Below are 17,825 nucleotides of genomic sequence, written 5' to 3'. Positions count from 1 at the left end.
TGTCTTCTTTTGAAAAGTTTCTGTTCATGTCCTTTGCCCACTTTTTAATAGGGTGGTTTGATTTTTTTCTTGCTGATTTTCCCGAGTTCTATATAGATTCTAGTTATCAGCCCTTTACCAGATGTGTAGCATGTGAATATTTATACAAGGTGCCTTGTGATAAAGTCTTTATAAACTTTAGTGCCAAAAGAGAAATTGTCTCCACTGAAAAACTGTTTTATAGTTTTATTTTGTCTATTAAAATAGTGAGAATTTTGTAACTCCTTATATTTCTCTTTTTGCCCTGATTGTCAGAGAGTTCAGGGGAAATTAGATGCCTAATTAAAGTATATTATTGTACTTTATTCTACAGTATCCTTCATGGATAATACCCTTGCTGCTTTCATTTATGGCTTTGATTTTCAATTTTTATTGTAACATTATTATTGTAATAATGGCAAATCAAACTTTTAGGAAACAAGTAAGATATAAATAATAACAATGTAATTTGTGTTATTTCCCTCCTTGAATGAGACAGACTAAAATCAAAGAATGAAAAGCCCTGACTCAGGTAAGGGGGAAGCCAGTTAAGGTGCGACTTTGAAGCAGGTCCTAGAAGATGGATTCATAGAGACAGCAGTCAAAGATTAGCAATAAATTCAAAGGGAACAGACTTCTGATTGAACTGTCCTTCCCCATTTCTTAGACTGACTCAGCACCTAGCCAGAACCTGGTACATAGCAAATGTTTGTGTCAAATGAACGGTGTTTGTCCTAGTGATTTCGCCATAGTGAATTTAAGAGTTCCCTTGGATTGATTACAGAATTACAAGAGGACATTCAGGAGCTTCTCCAGGGTATATACTACATAAACTCTTCATCAAACCAGCCTCATCAAAAATGGCCTAAACCACACAGCCTTGAGACAAGGACATTAACTAAAGAAATAAACACAAAGAGAATTCCTCTGGGCACTAGAAGGTAGCTCAATACTGCCTTTCAGGAAGCAATTTACCACATGAAATTTCTGAGTGTCTCGTAGATTCCAAAGATTGAATTTAACATCTTAACAACATTAAACAGCAGGCCAGCTGCCTATGATTACGGATCTTCAGAGTCTGCAAGTCAACCAGAGGATGCATTTTGCTTACTTACCTCTCACTACTACAAGTAGACAGTCACAATACATTAGAAATCCTGGCACTTTAAAAACGATCTTATTTTTCTCTACAAACTGAAGGTCTTACCATAAACTTGGATCTCATTAAAATTTATTACAAGCATTCCAACACGGTCTACAAAATCTTGGTTACAAAATCCCAAAAGCACAGAACGGAAGAGATACAGATAACACTGGCATCCTGTCTCCAGCCAGCCAACGCACTCTAAATTGTAACCACCTGGTACAATTATTTTCTCTGAAGTATACATATTTTCTTCAGTCCTTGTAATCAAATAGTACTTCAGAGACAGGTAGTAACATTCTTTCCATTGTGGCAAACAATGACAAGTTGATTAGAAAGATAAACGCAGCTCCAGTTCAAATGTTCTTAATCACTAGGTGGCACTTCCTGATTCTAAACCTCAGTGTTAGCTTGTGGTTTTCCAGCATTCTCAGCAAAGTTCTTTCAAAGGTAGAATTTTATTTTGCCCACCATAAAACTTTGATCAATGTATTTTCAGAATAGGTATGAGGTCTTCTATTAAAAAGGTGAGATGAAGCTAGAGAATATGATTTTAAAAAAACCTTCCCATCATAACACTTTTACAAGATTCAGTCTGAATTACCATTTTTCTACTTTGGAGATCTCATAAGCAAACAGGAAATGCTTATAACATTAATGTAAGCTAATTAAAGTAAACTAAAATTAGTTGAAGAGCAACACTTAGAATGGATCTGTATAAGGCACTGGCATATAACCACAGTTACAGAAGCAAAGAAGAAAAAAAGCACTGCTCAAAGCCTGCCTTTAAAAAATGCAACTGACATTAACATTCAAGATAAACAGTTCAAGAGACTTATGGGTTCTCTTATGATTTTCTGATTTATTTAGAACTCTTTCCCAATCTCAAGCCTAATTTCTTCCTCCTCTGCACATCTACTGTTTCTCTACCTTTTCCCATATATAAAAAATGTTCTGAAATATGTTTATATCATTCTTATAATGAAAAAATAAAACAGACTTAGTTTCTTTACAGAAAGTCAGAAGTTGGTGTCAGAGGTTGCACAGCCAATATTGAACTTCCTTTTATAAGTTTCTTTTGGGTCCCTGTTTCTGTCTTCCTTCCAAATCCTCCAATTCCTGTTAGCAAGCCCCTGGAGAGATATCTTTTGAGCTCAGAAATGGCATCCTGATTGAAGATATAAAGCAAGGAAACCTCAATGTCACCTCTTCCCTTAGGAGGAGTTTTCAAAATATGCTGTGAAATTCACTCTATTTGTTAGAGTGAAGAACTTCCTGCAAATGCCTTTTACTACATTTTTTATGTTCTTAGAAAACCTGGAAAGGCCCTAAATAATTCACACACTCTTTCCTGGGTTTGGTTTCTGGATGTGTGTTCAATTTTTTCCCCATGACAGTAAATGGCTTTCCTTTTGAGATCACTGATTACTATGACACTAATGGCTCAATTAAAACGTAGATGTAACTTTCCGTTACCATCTATTTTAAGAGGAATAAAATAAGCTCAATAGGAGGTAACCCTCCAGCTACTTCCTAAATTGCTTACAGCTCATTCTCCTACCCTTTTAAGAAGATATTTCTTCCAAAAAAAGTACATTATAGTGGTTGGAGTGTCTTCACTGCAGGTAGCTTTGCTTGGGCTCAGCTTTCACGAATTTCTAATGGAGAGCAGCATCAAGGAATCACAAAGCAAAGTTTGAAAAATTAATGCTGCTCCTTCTTTCTCACCTCTGGGAAAGCAGTATGTGATTGTAAATGGATCTGCAGGTCCCTCAGCTTAACTGATGCTGAAATGAACACAAAAAACAATCAGCTGAGTTCTCTTCTTTCCTCATCCACACTATCAAGTTAACGTCTATTTGAAAGTGCTCTTTCTAGTAGAAATATGTGCTCACTGGAAAGCTATGTGGTGAACTGTAAGAACAGAAATAAAGGCCTTGCTGGTCTGCAAATTCTGAGAAGATCTAAGCAGCAACTTAGGCAACTATCTCCAGGCCTGCAGCAAGATAGTACCTATACTCGGTTTTTCCCAAGGAGGAAAGTACCCAGCTCTTTAGTCCTAATTCCAGACTTCTCCAGTTCCCGTGGCTTAGGGTTCTTGAGTCTGTGACAGAGGGTATCACTCTCAAATAAACGTGCCTTCTCTCCTCACAGTTCCCACAAACGCAAAGCATTACAAACCATACCACTTTATCCTTAAAAGGGAATACACAGGTTAGTTATTCATGCCCAAACTTAAAAACAAAATTAAAGCTAGAATTTGAGATCACTTACAGAAACATGAATAATACTCAAGCACAGAAATAAACAATGAGAGTAAAGATTTCCTTCTCTTGGTATTTCAACTCATCAACTTTTGCCCACTATGACAAATAATGAATATTTTGGTTATTGATGCTGAGACAGTGTGAAATGTCTATCAAAATCCTATTTTGATCTCTTGTTCTCAGATTATACCACTGTTTTCCTTAGAAATTTTTCTGTCTTAAGTCCAATCTACTGAAATGTGTATGAACTTGTACTTCAATTAAATAAAAATATTAATAGATCAAATGTAAACCTATCTTATTACTCTGGATTTTGCTTAGTATTAAAAAACATAATAAAAGGATCTAAAATTGTCTTAACAAGGACTCATAAATGATAGCTCAGAAACTCTTCTTCCAAAACCTACTTTTTGTTTGACTAATACGGTCTTATTCCTCATCTCACCAATAAAAGTATGCCTGGGCATATTCATGTGCAGATGCTATGAAAGCTGAGTGATGGTCTTCTTTTAGTCAGAAATTAGGTCCAAATTATGCGGCATGTGCAAAAGAGAGAAAGGCAATAGAGCAAACAGAAAACTCAAAGCTACATGCAACCTTGGAAAAATTATAGCTACCTGAATTTTCCATTGTCAAGAGACCAGAAGCATAGTTTTAGAACTGGAAGATATCTATGAGATCCTGTTCATGCCATCAGTTTATGGGAAAATGGGCTTTAGGAAGGTTTGGTGACTTGCTCAAGGTCACATAACTGGTTGGCAGCAGAGCTCGGAATAGACTCTGGGTCTTTTCGTTCCAAGTCCTCTTTCAGTTATACCACAACACATCTTAATTCCTGAAATCATCAAAATTTTTCATTTAGACAAAAATCTCTCTAAACTGGTGTTATGGTCTAAATGTTTTTGTCTCCTCAAAATTTACATGTCAAAGCCTAATCTCAAGGTATTAGGAGGTGGGGCCTTTGGAAGGTGATTAGGTCATGAGGGCAGACCCTTTGTGAATGGGATTATAAAAAAGGCCCCAGAGAGATCCCTCACCCCTTCTGCCATGTGAGATTACAGCAAAAAGACAGCTATCTATGAGGAAGCACGCCCTTACAGACACCAAATCTGCTGGCACCTTGATCTCGAACTTCCCAGCCTCCAGAACCGTGAAAAATAAAGCTCTATTGTTTATTACCCAACCAGTCTATGGTATTTTGTTATAGCAGCATGAAAAGATTAATATACTGGCTTACACAATTCCTGTTTTTATATACAGAGTATAATAAACATTATTGAACCTTTTCTCTGTGAATCAAGGTCACCATTAAGAAGATCAATGATGTCAATGAATCTGTGAATGAGTCTGTGAATGCTAATAATGACTTTGAGTGTCGTACAATGTTGGGGATCTGATAAGTGCTTTTTATGGATTTGCTCTTTGCTCTCATTCCTTACTGTTCTCAGTGTCACTTTTCCAAGTATCACCCCCTTTCCTCACTTTCTAATTTTAATTCTAACTCTTATGGTTGCTGAAGTCTATACTCTAGAGTAATATGAAATGCAGCAAATGCACAGCATATTTCTTATAGCATTATTCATAATAGCAAAATAAAAATTAAAACAAAAAACATTAATGTCCAACATAGGAGAATATTTAGTGAGTGGCACTTTCAAATAGAATATTATCTGGCCATTAAAATTATCTGAACATGAAGAGGCTTTAATGAAATGAGGTACTTATTTAACAAATGGTAAGTGGAAAATTCAGGATATAAAACTACAAGATACTAACCACATTTTAAAATGCTTAGAGAGAAATATATCAATATGTTTACAATGGTAAGATACTAATAATTATTATTTTCTTATTTTCTGTTAAACTGTTCTTCATCTTTCCACTTATTTCCACAATTAAGGTGTAACATTTAAAGTCTGAAAAAGAATTTAGAAAAGAAAATATGACCTAGCTAGTCATAACTATATAAAATAAAAATATGTAGACTCTAGGTGAGACTCTAAAGCTTCTGTTGTATGAACTTGTCCACAATTCTGTGACATTGTATGGTTCACACACATGGTTTTTGCTTGCTTCCCGTATCTTTGCTGGATTTCAGGTTGCTGGATAGTTAAACTGTGGATGGGCAAAGCATGAATGTACATATGTATTTAAAAGGGAAGAAAAGACACACAAATATAAAAAGACAGGAAAGAAGGGTAGAGAGAAAAAGTTCTGAACTAATGCTTTTAGACAAGTGTCTAAGGGTTTGTTTTTTTTTTTCCCATTAATTGGTTTTTAGAAGTTTGGAAGTCACAAATAGTGGTAATTGTCATTAAGTCACTCAGGCCGATTTATCAGTGGATGAGCATTAAAGACAAATTAACCTCTCTGGAGACCAGGATATCTTCTAACAATTAACTACTTCCTAAAACTGAGAGAGCTGAATTAAGAATGTGAGAAAGTCAAAACTAAGCATGGAAAGAAACTAAGCAGCTGAAACAAATGAGTGTGTTAGTATCGATGCTCCTCAACTTACGATGAGGTCACGTCCAGATAAACCCATGGTAAGCTGAAAATATCCTAAGTTGAAAATGCATTTAGTATGCTTAACCTACTGAATATCATAGCTTAGCTTAGCCTACCTTAGCATGTTCAGAACACTTACATTACCCTACAGTTGGGCAAAATCATCTAACACAAAGCCTATTTTATAATAAAGTGTTGAATGTCTTATGTAATTTGTTGACTACTGTGCTGAAAGTGAAAAACAGAATGGTTGTGTGGGTACTCAAGTTGAACCATCACAAGTCAGGGGCCTTCTGTATGGGGTGGTTATATCTGAAGGTATTGAATACTATTACCAATTTTCCATCCTAATTTCTTTGTATTATAATGAACCGTTTTTCTGTTAAATAGTAATATCTTTTCCTATTTTCTCCTCTTCCTTTCATTGAAATCAATATATGGGTTATGGAGGAGAAGGCAGGGACCTTTTGAACTTACAACACACAATGACACTCATTGACTCCTACATGCACACAGCCCCCACCAAATCTGCCACCCTGCATCACCTCATGCAGAGAGGACCAAAGGCAAACTGAGCCCAGAGTGGGTGATTTGACAAATAGATGTTGTTTGACTTCTCAAAGTTTCTGAAGATAATTTTTTAAAATTTACCTCTGCCTCCTCAAACACTACCTGCCAAGAAAAGATTAAGAGTACAGGTGACCCTTGAACAACACGGGTTTGAATCACGTGAGTCCACTTATACGTGGATTTTCTTCCCTGTTTGCCACCCCTGAGATAGCAAGACAAGGCTCTCCTCTTCCTCCTCCTTTTCATCCTACTCAATGTGAAGATGATGAGGATGCAGATTTTTACGATGATCCATTTCCACTTAATGAATAGTAAATATATTTTCTTTCTTATGATTTTCATAATAACATATTCTTCTCTAGCTTACTTTATTATATGAATACAGTGTAATTTTAAAAAATTATTATTATTATTATTTTAGACAGGGTATTGTTCTGTTGCACAGGCTGGAGAGTGATGGCATGATCGTAGCTCACTGCAGCCTCGAACTTCTGGGCTCAAGCGATCCTCCTGCCTCAGCCTCCCGAGTAGCTGAGACAATAGAGGTATAACACCATGCCCTAATTTTTTAATTATTTTGTAGAGACAGGGTCTCATAATGTTATACAGGCTGGTCTTGAATTCCTGGCCTCAAGCAATCCTCCTGCCTCAGCCTCCCAGATTGCTGGAATTATAGTCATGAGCCACCACACCTGGCCAGAATATAATATATAATACATATTAACATATAAAAATATGTGTTAATTGACTGCTTATGTTATCAGTAAGGCTTCTGGTCAACAGTAGGCATTAGTAGTTAAGTTTTGGTGGAGTCAAAAGTTATACATGGATTTTTGGCTTTGTAGGGGGTTGGTTCTCTTAAACCCCATGTTATTCAAGGGTCAACTGTACTTTATTTATTTTTGAGACAGAGTCTCACTCTGTTGCCTGGGCTAGAGTGCCGTGGCGTCCACTTAGCTCACAGCAACCTCAAACTCCTGGGCTCAAGCAATCCTACTGCCTCAGCCTCCCGAGTAGCTGGGACTACAGGCATATGCCACCATGCCTGGCTAAATTTTTATATATATATTTTTAGTTGTCCAGCTCATTTCTTTCTATTTTTTTTTTTTTTTTTTTTTTTAGTAGAGACAGGGGTCTTGCTCTTGCTCAGGCTGGTCTTGAACTGCTGAGCTCAAACGATCCTCCTGCCTGGGCCTCCCAGAGTGCTAGGATTACAGGCATGAGCCACCATGCCCGGTCTCAAGTGTAGTTTAAACTAGTTTGAGGGACAGACAAGATCCAAACCTGTTCTCATTCATCATTAGTGGCATTAATTAGCATTTACAATACGATTTCTAAGGACTTCCCAAATATATATTTTATTATATACAAATTCATAAATCACAAATTTATAATATTTTATTATTATAATGACCTTGTGAGATATTATTAGCTCTACTTAATAGATGAAGAAATAGAGGTTCTAAGAGGTTAATTTGTTGAAGATCACACCAGTATTATGTTAGAGGGAAGGCCTGGAATTTAGATTCTATAACTCTCAACCCTGTGTTTATTTATACTATTTCATGCTACAGAGTTTATTGATAGATTGATTCCATGCCAAAGTAGTTGCTGCTAAAAGCCACATACAAGTGTACCTCTGAAGATTAACAGTTGCTCAACAACAATGTAGGAGAGTGGAAAATTATTGCTGAAGAAGGGAAAAATGTAGTGGTGGGAGGTTGCAGCTGATGTTCATTTTCACTTTGGTGATTACTTATCACCCTTCATCCACTAGAATGCATCCCCGTTCTCTTCACAAATATAAGTTCACCATTTGTCCTTCAAGGTTTAAACTAATGCCCTACCCTAAAAAATTCCATGGAAAACTTGAGCCACTTTCATTATTCCTTGACTCCACATCTCAGCTTAACTTTAAAAGCTTGTGGATATTACAAGATATAATTGTAGTCCCAAATTCCTCAGGAATTTTTCTCCAGAGGTCATACATGTATGTTTTATTTCCCCAGCTAGACTTTAAGCAAGATCTATGTTTTCTACATCTCAAATTCCTCCCTATCTTTTCAATACTCTTCTCTCTTTCTTCCAACTGTCTAGTATATTGCTATGCATTCAATGATTGCTTACCAAGCAAATGAGAACCTGCATTAGGTGGTAAAAGCACAGCTTGATTAGTAATTAGGAGCTTGGAGTCCCTGCAATACAACTAGGTAACTGCATTATTTCAGGCAAATCTATGGGTCTCAGTTTTCATACCATAAAATGGTTATGGGGATAGGAAGTGGGTGGACTTATGAGTTCTATGATCTATAAGATGCTATGAATCTTTAAATATTATTTTGATTGGCACTGATCACAACCTTACTTTATTCCATCAGGGAAGAGAGAAGAGATGAATAAGAATTCCAATGAGAAGATTATTGAAAGTAAGACAAATAAACCATCCAACAGGCAGAAAAAAAGCTGATGTTTCTGGAAAATTAATAAAGCACAGGTGAATCAGAGAAAGGAGAGATGTTCTGGACAAGGCTAGAAATGCAGATCCTGCTTAAAAGGGACATGAAGGGGTTAGAAGGTGGAATGTAAATGGGGAAAGCTTAATAACTAGAAAATTGTATTAGTGGTTAGGCAAATGTAGTCTAATGTTTTTTTTTTTAAATCTCTTCTGTTTGTTATTCAAGCTTGAAACCAAATATTAATAATGTCAGTATTAAGCATGCTTAGATTATGATGAAGAAAATAAGATGGCATGCTAAAAGTATTCTTGTGGAAATAAAAACAGAAGTTCCTGGCATTAAAATAAGGATTAATACTATCAACATTGGACCATCAGAAACCTATTTTCCTGCACTTTTTCTTCCTTTTCTTTTCTTTTTTTTTTTTTTTGGTGGTATGGGGAGAGGTATGGCAATTTTAATCAGAATATTTCTGCTGCTTAAGTTTAATTTTATTAAAGATTTCTAATAATGCCAAGTAACACTACACTCATTTCATTAAAATTTGGATTTAGCTGACAGACCATATAATAGATTAAAATGGTATTATGAAGAGATCTGTCTATAACTTCATTAATAAGCTCCCTTGGATGAGATGACCTTATGGTGAGCAGTGAAATGAAGTCTCTGTGTTGCTAAGAAAAAGAAGGCAAGTTCAGTTTAACAGTTCAGGAAAAAAATAGTATCTCTTTAGAAAAGACTCTGAAATTTAAAAAAAAATCTGAATCAAATAACAGTTCTTGGATTATAGGATGTAAAGGTTTTTGGCTGGTATCCAAAACTGAAGTAACACTTTAAGAGTACATGGTTAATAAAAGGCCAGAAAAATTCCATTTTTTTTTAAAAAAGCAAAAACTTAAAGAGATTTGATATTAAAGATCCATTTTTAAGAATTTTCTGACAAAATTTAGATACTAAAACTGCAGAGAAGAAATTTACTATTAGTCCACGTTACATAGCTTTGAATCCAGTTTGCCCTTAACCTTCTACCTCAGAAAAGGTCCCAAGTTTAACCAAGGTCTATAATGAAAATTTTGCAAAAGGAAAAAAAATTGTGTGTGCGTATTAAAGACAAACATACCTGCTTCATCATAAGATACGGTCAATTTTTCCAGCATTTCTCGGTCAATTGACAGAATCTGCTGTTCAAGGATGGTCTGGTAAGACAATACGCTGTTTTCTTTGTCTTTCTCGTAGTCCTGAAGATGGTGTTTAAGGGCCTCTGGGAGTCGAGATTTTACATATTCAGCTGCAGTCTGCAGACAAAACAGTCAGAGAACTCCATTAGTACTTCTTATCTTAGCCTTTTCACTTACCCCGAGGTGCTGTAGAGAAAACTCAAAGCACTGTGGAACCAACCCTCCAGACAAGCATGTCCTTGTCATTGTCATTTTTAGACTCCACTGTACCTAATGAGATGGATCTTCAAATAGACAGAATCACAGAACTCTAAGAGTTTTCTACCAGGTTTAAAGGTATAAAAGATGACGGAATTGGTTTGATATTAACAGAGCTAGAGAGTTTCAACTATGACAGTGAACTCTAAAGGCCCCGTGATATTAATTGTGCTAGATACAAATTTGACTTGCCCTCTTCTAGAATGCAGAAGATAGTCACTCATCTCAGCAGTGAGCCCATCCATGCTATGCCATTCACATCCCTACTTTGTTTTGCCAGCCTCCACTCATTAATGGTTACACAAGAACTCTTGTAAAGTGTATAGATAGGACAGCCCTCTGCTAGTGCTGATAATGAAATAATGGGATGAAGAGACCTAAAACAATGATGCCCCTTAACCTGAAAAAAAAAGAAAAGAACTAACTGTTCACCACTTAAATGTTTTAGCCTTTATATATATTAATTTGGGCTTTTAAAGAATTATCTTGGTTTTTTTGCATCTACACTATCTGTATAACACACTCCTAACATCTGAAATTACATGTGGTGATTTCAATCAGGTAAGCACATTCCACCTGGGGTTAGGAAGGAAGACATGCATTTTGAAAAAGACCTTCTCAAAGATTCTGATATGTTCTTCTGGCGGGCTGGTGGCTCCCTCCCAGTTGAGAATCACAGTGCTAGCTAAACAGAACTTTATGGGAGAAGTTAAGTGATAGAATGGCATGGCATGTATGAAGCAGAATTCTGAAATTCTGAAAACATATCTCTCGAGAATGTCAAGTTTGGCATCTCCCTGCACTGCAGTCCACTTCCATAATGTCTAAAGTTGATAAATAAATAAATCCATATATTGTTTAAAATTATATTCATAATGAATAAAAAACTTTAAACTGCAAAAAAAAAAAAAAAAAAAGGAACAGCCTCTGGGGCAATCTTTGCCTAGAAGGAGGCCAAGACTCATCTACATAGTTCAATTTTTAAAAGTTCTGTGGTATTCTATTGCCTATGGTTAACAGTCAGATATTGAGATATTGTATATTACAAAATAGCTAGAAGAGAGGTTTTTGAATATTCTTAGCACAAAGAAATGATAAATGCATGAGGTGATGGATATGCTAACTACCCTGATTTGAACATTATACAATATATACATGTATTAAAAGATCAAATGTACCCCATAGTTATGTACAATTACAATTTGTCAATATTTAAAAATCCTGTACAGCTATTAATTGTATAATTTAAAATCAGTATGAGTTAAACATGCACACACACACACACACATAGACATATATATGATACATGCTTATCAATAGAGGTTCAGGTTTTTTCATTTATAGAACAGTATGCTCTATAGTCTTTGGAAAAAATAAAGTAAGACTATGTGTACTGAAAGAACATATAGAATACCATGTAAGAACACCATGATATATTGTTGAGATTAAAAGGCAAAGTTACAGAATATCAGGGATAGTGCATCCTTTTTATGTAAAGCATACATATACGTATATATTGTATTTAGTGTTATATATGTATGGGAGAAGATATGGAAGGATACACTCCAGTTGTGGCGGATTCTTTTTACTTTCCACATTTCTGTATTTTTTCCATGTTCTTACTATTATAATTTTTTAAAACTAACTTTAAAATATATTTCTTTGTAAACTTCATAGTTTTCCTTTTAAATGTTAGCACAATTTAGGATGAAAAGAAACTTGCCAGAACCATGACAATTGACTTCCCACGAAAAGTCCACTGGGAAGTGGTGAGAAAAGCTGTATTTCACTCCTTAGAGTAGCCAAAGACAGCACACAATATTTTTTATTTCCAGATATATATTTACATTCCCTAAGTCAGTTGCTGATGAAATTACAACTTTAAAATATCACCAAACATTGTGCAATTTCTCTGCCAGGCAGCTAGTGCAGAACAAATAAAATTATTCCATAAAATGTAAATGGACTCAGCACATTTGCACAACATATTTAATTCTAAAATTTAATAATTTTTTTATGATACTGGAAAATGAAGAGACACACTGCAGAATAACTATTTTTAAACTTAAACTGTCTTGCTATTCAGTGTAACATCTGTTGTCAATTTTTTTCCTTGGAATACCTATGAGGTATAGGAAATAGTTCCATAATTCACATTTGACAAATATTGATGTACTCTATATTATTGAAAGCACATCACATATTTCCTTCCAATGTACCCACTGATTTATTTGAAATGAAGTTTACATTTCTAATTACAACCATGATATAAATCTTTGAACAGGGCCTTTATCTTGGACTATATTGGAGTTATATTTTGGCATTTCATTTCTAAAACAGTATAACTTCATGTGTACAGTTCTTTCTATTGCTAAAGATTCTTAAGAGGAATGGAAAGAAACAACTCTAGGCAAAATATTAGATTCTGCCAAGATATTTTAAGAAATCACCTTTATACTGAGGTGATACTCTGTATTCAAATGGCAGTTAAATCTACGTTCAAGAATGAGCTTATGTTCAAAATCATGTTATTAACTGAGATTGGAATTACTCTACAAGTAATAGATAATACAAAGAGCAATTTAAATTTAAAAACTTTGCTAATTCTAAAAGTGAAGTGAAAACAAAATAAAAATATGTGATTACTAATCTATTCTTTGATCAATGATAAATGCTACTGGAAGTTTAAGTCCTAAATAGCATATTCTTATAACCTAATTATTCTGATACAACAACATTATTATTACTATTATCAGTATCTTGCATGTGTGCTTTTCCAAGCAATGTATGCCCTTTTCATTCTGTATCTTCACAATAACTTTGAGTGAAAGTAGACAAATTATTGGTTTTGGCCAATCCTTTATATCCTTCAGAGTTTGGCTTAAATGTTATGTATATACTGTGTTAGTGTTGCCTTGCCTAACTTCTATGAACACCTAAGAGCACCAAACAGTCTTCCAATTTTTGCCGTTATTTCTTCATTTGGCAACAGGTTTGATTCTGCTAGGGCCCCTCTGAAGAGTCGTGCAGAATGTACCTCAGAACTGCACATGTGAGTTAAGGGTTACCTTATGGGGTGTTACTTCCCCCACAGGCCCAGGTTTGTGCTTATCCAAATGTATCCTAGGTGGTGGTAGAAAAGCGTCAGGGCAGAAAGTGGAAGAAAGTTCACAGATTCCTTCTGGTTAGACCTGAGAAGATGGTGGCCTCAGCAACAGCTGAAGTAAAAAGATGAGCTAAAAGCTTATGCGGTTGGGCACAAAAGTTGCCCAATGCACCTTCTTACAGAATTTACATACGTTTATATTACTCGTGCCAGCTTCAGTCTGGAAGACAGTAAAGGGCCAAAGTAGACGCTATAAAAAGAACTCAGTAAGTGAGAAGGGTAAAAAAAAAAAAAAAGGAGAATCATTAAGAATTTAAATTCTGGGAATACAGTAGGTAGAATGCAGATGATGTTCGTTAGGCTAAAAAACTATTTACTATTATAGTGCTATGTTCTTTAAGAAACAATTGATACATATTAAAGAATTTTGGGGGGGTGAAAAAGTACATTTTAAGAGCTGCTAAAGCTTCAGAATTCATCTTAAAAAGAAAAGCTGTGAGCCAGCCAACTCTAATGTATTGACTGACTGCTGAGTAAAGCATATTAGACTTGACACTATTGGGAGAACAAGCCTCTATCATAAAGGAACCTGCAATTTCAATATGCAAAGAAAGCACACATGAAATACTGGAAAAACACATTTTACAAAGCAATACAAAAATAGGCATGAATCTTGAGATAAAATAATATACTTATTTAATATATGAGCTATGTTAAGTTCTAAGCAGCCTCTAGGGAGAGAAATTAAGATGGGAGAGGGGACACAGAAAAATAATCAGGAAATAATTCTGGTGGAGTTTAAAGACCAATTTTGAGATAAGAGGCATTTACTTACTGGAGGAAAGAAAAGCAATCTAGAAAGCAGTGAGTGTGAGTTCACTGGGAGAAATAATTAGAAATGAAGTTGATAAAATTAGGAGTATGAGAGAGCTGGCAGCTGGAGAAGTCTCAACTCCCTGTTAAACCAGGGAGTTCTGATATGTAGCAGTTAGTATTAGGAAACAACTGTAACATATTAAAGAGTGAAATAAATGATCAAATGTTGTTTGAGAAACAATGTGCTTGAAGCTGAGTTTAAGATGCACTGAAATATTATAGAATGAGATAAAAGCGAGACAAGTAAAAAGTCTGAAGGAAAAGCAAACTGGCCTTCTACGCTGTTGATTGGAGAATAAATCAGACAATCTTTTTGGACAGAAAACGAAAAAATGTAAAAAAAAAACTTTAAAATAGTTTTATACCTTTTACCTAGCAATTATCTTTCAGGAATTTATTTTAAGGAAAATTGAAAGATGAGCACAAAGCCTTGTGTACAAACATGTTTATAAAAATGTTATTCATGATAATGAAAATCTGTCTAGAAATTGGTTGATTAAATTATGGGATATTGTGTAATGGAGTACAATGCAGCTATTAAAAATCATGTTATGCAAGAATACTAAAATATGTAGGAAAATGCTTATAATAAAAAGCAGATTACTCCAGCCTGAGCATGAGCAAGACGCCATTCTACAAGAAAATAAAAAAATTAGCCGGTGTGGTGGCACTCGCCTATAGTTCCAGCTTCTCGGGAGGCTGAGGCAGGAGGATCCCTTGAGCCCAGGAGCTTGAGATTACAGTGAGCTCTGATGACACCACTGCACTCTAGCCCTGGGTGACAGAGCGACCCTATTTTGAAAAAAATAAAATAAAATAAAAAAACCAAATTACAAGATAGTTTATATATTACATGTATGAAGGAAAAATGGCTAACTTCCATTAATGTGTATCATAAGTTAACTCAGAGTAGTAAGAGTTTGGGTGACTTTTATGTTTTTCTCTATGTAGTAGTCTGCATTTTCCAAATTTTATAAAATAACATTAATATTTCTGTGTGCCAGCACTGTGCTGAACACTTTAAACATGTTAGCTTATTTAATCCTCACAGCAACCCCAAAAGGTTTTTACAGGTGAAGAAAGAAACTCAGATACGCATCCTTGGTTATACAGTGAGTAGTGGAGCAGGAAAGACCAATCACCTTTGAACTGGAGAAAAAAAACACAACTAACTTTTTAAAAAGAAAGTAATGCTTTCTGTGGTCATTTCTTTCCGAGGTAAAGCAGCCCCAAGCTAGGATAAAGCCCATGAGAAGAGAACAAAAGAGCTCAGCAGCAAAGCTGCCCAACAGGTGAAAAAGAAAAACATGTAAACTGTCATTAATCTTCAATGCTGCATAACTGGAAGCTAAAGATGATGGTAGAGCTATTGCAAGTAATGGGAAAAGTGAGTAAAATGAAACAATGTATTAAATTTACTTTTGAACATGTAACTGTAAACCTGAAAACTATCCATCTCTCCGTATTTTAGGGAATATCCACCACCACCACCACCACTACCCTTCAGGGAAAAAATAACTCCGAGAGGAAAAGGTGTTAGCACTCAGAAGAAAAATATCAGACCAATGATTTTGGTCACAAGTTTCCAGAGAGGCAAAAGCTTCTTTTCAAAAAAAGATACTAAGTGATAGTGAATTAAATTCTAATAGAGCCTTGATTAGAAAAAGATCACAAGTAAATTAGACTAATGTTTCAAATCACTTTTAGCTTTTTTCTCTGGAAATGTGCAAAAGTCAACTTACTATTCATTTTGGCCTTTAGTGGACTTAAAAACAGGCTTTTGATGTCCATAGCTGTGAAAATATGCCTCATGATATTGTAATTTTATTAAATATTGCATATGTCAAAGTTGTAGTTTTTAATTTTTTGCTCTTTCCTTTTTAATCAAACGTTCTATTTTATTACCAATTCCAAAACTTAGTGTATAGTATGCAATTTTGTAAAGTTTTAGATATGTTAATCAAAAGAAAGAAAACTCCCCTATATGCAATAAATTCTTACTTAAAAGATATTTTTAAAACCAAGAAGTGGATTTCATCATCAAGTTTGTAAAGAATTGTGTTGTAAATGTTGGTCCTGACATAGAGACCCAATTTCAAAATAACTTTGAAAAACCAGTGGATGAAGTTTTAAGATTTTAAAACCTGGGACATGCGTCTTAAAAAGAAGAGGAACTTTTGCCTCAAGGATGGTCTAGAGAATGTTTTGCCAAGACAAAAAAGTTTTAGAATTTTAATATCTTCCAAATTCTATGCTTTTATAAATCACCCTTCCCTCTCCATTTTATTTAACACACACACACACACACACACACACACACACACACACACAGGACTGTAATTTGGGCAGAGAGAAATCCACAAGCTCCACTGAACTGAATGGGACAAATAATTTATGGCAGTGGCTTTCAGTTTATATTTACACCACATATATGCCTAACTTGGAACACACAGTGCCGCTGCTTCGGATATGTGTGTTGACTGTGAATGGACACAAGCTTCTAAAGTTAGACCAAAAGGAGACTAAAGCAAAGGGCTGATCTCTGTATCTGTGTCAAGGGTAAATTTAACACTGATCTCACACAATAAGATGCTAGATCTGGCTCTAGGGGCATCTGATCAGTGACCCTCTTCTGTGAGGAGACTTTGGCACTGAGGAAGACAGACATACAAGGGAGATTAAGATGAGAAATCAATATTGCAAATACTGAGTAGGAAAGGGGCTGAATTTTGGGAAATGGTAACTCGGGGATGATTGCAAGGTATTCAGAGGTTAAAGAAGAAATCATCACGAGAATCCTTCAAAATTCATGCCAGAAGAAGACAGAAGGGACAAGGGAGTAATATTTTCTTGCAGGCAAGGTTTCCCTGCCCTTGAAGGGACGTGAATGTGTGTTTGCTGATTTAGCAGCAGCCAGCACACAGACCACATGTTAATTTACTTAGCTCCACTTTGGAATCCATCTTTCTTATGGTAACATATCATTAACTTTTGACAGCTGCTCTTTGGCTCCAGGCACTTTAAAACAAAGTCAGAGTGAGTGCCCTTGCCCACCAGGAAGAGGACATAAGGCAAGGGAGTTATTCCTCTCTCATGCCTGCCAAGAGTGTCATTTCTTGCCATTTTTAGTCTTTGGCACTTCTAACCTGGAGAGGTTATTTAAATAAGAAAAGCATCTTTGAGATGACCATTTTGCACTCCTGAATTCATAATGCTGCCTCAAGAAGGCAAATTTGATTCCTTCAAGAGATATAGCATTGGGGAAAAAGTCCCAGGCTTAAACCAGAAGCATATAAATGAAATCTTATGCCTATTACAGAGATTTAAGATTGCTCTGGAGAACCAAAGCTGCAGACATGCAAATGCTAGTCAGTCATGTGGCAAAATGACCACTGCAGAGGGCATAACACTCAGAATGTGAAGGACTTGAAATCATATAACCTA

General features: G+C 35.5%; 1 protein-coding gene across 2 annotated transcripts in view; it reads right to left on the bottom strand.

Moving 5' to 3' along the window:
• Positions 1 to 17,825, bottom strand: part of PPM1L (protein phosphatase, Mg2+/Mn2+ dependent 1L) — a 263,673-nt gene that overhangs the window by 71,490 nt on the left and 174,358 nt on the right. For both annotated transcript variants that reach the window (XM_045539574.1, XM_045539575.1), the window contains exon 2: positions 10,084 to 10,258. In XM_045539574.1, coding sequence (XP_045395530.1) covers positions 10,084 to 10,258 — 175 coding nt within the window. The remainder of the gene's footprint in view (positions 1 to 10,083; positions 10,259 to 17,825) is intronic.

This window comes from Lemur catta, chromosome 1 (assembly GCF_020740605.2).
Source record: "Lemur catta isolate mLemCat1 chromosome 1, mLemCat1.pri, whole genome shotgun sequence".
In the NCBI taxonomy this organism is placed as follows: Eukaryota; Metazoa; Chordata; class Mammalia; order Primates; family Lemuridae; genus Lemur; species Lemur catta.
The sequence above is the reverse complement of the archived record's forward strand: the minus strand, read 5'-3'. Positions and strand labels throughout refer to the sequence as shown.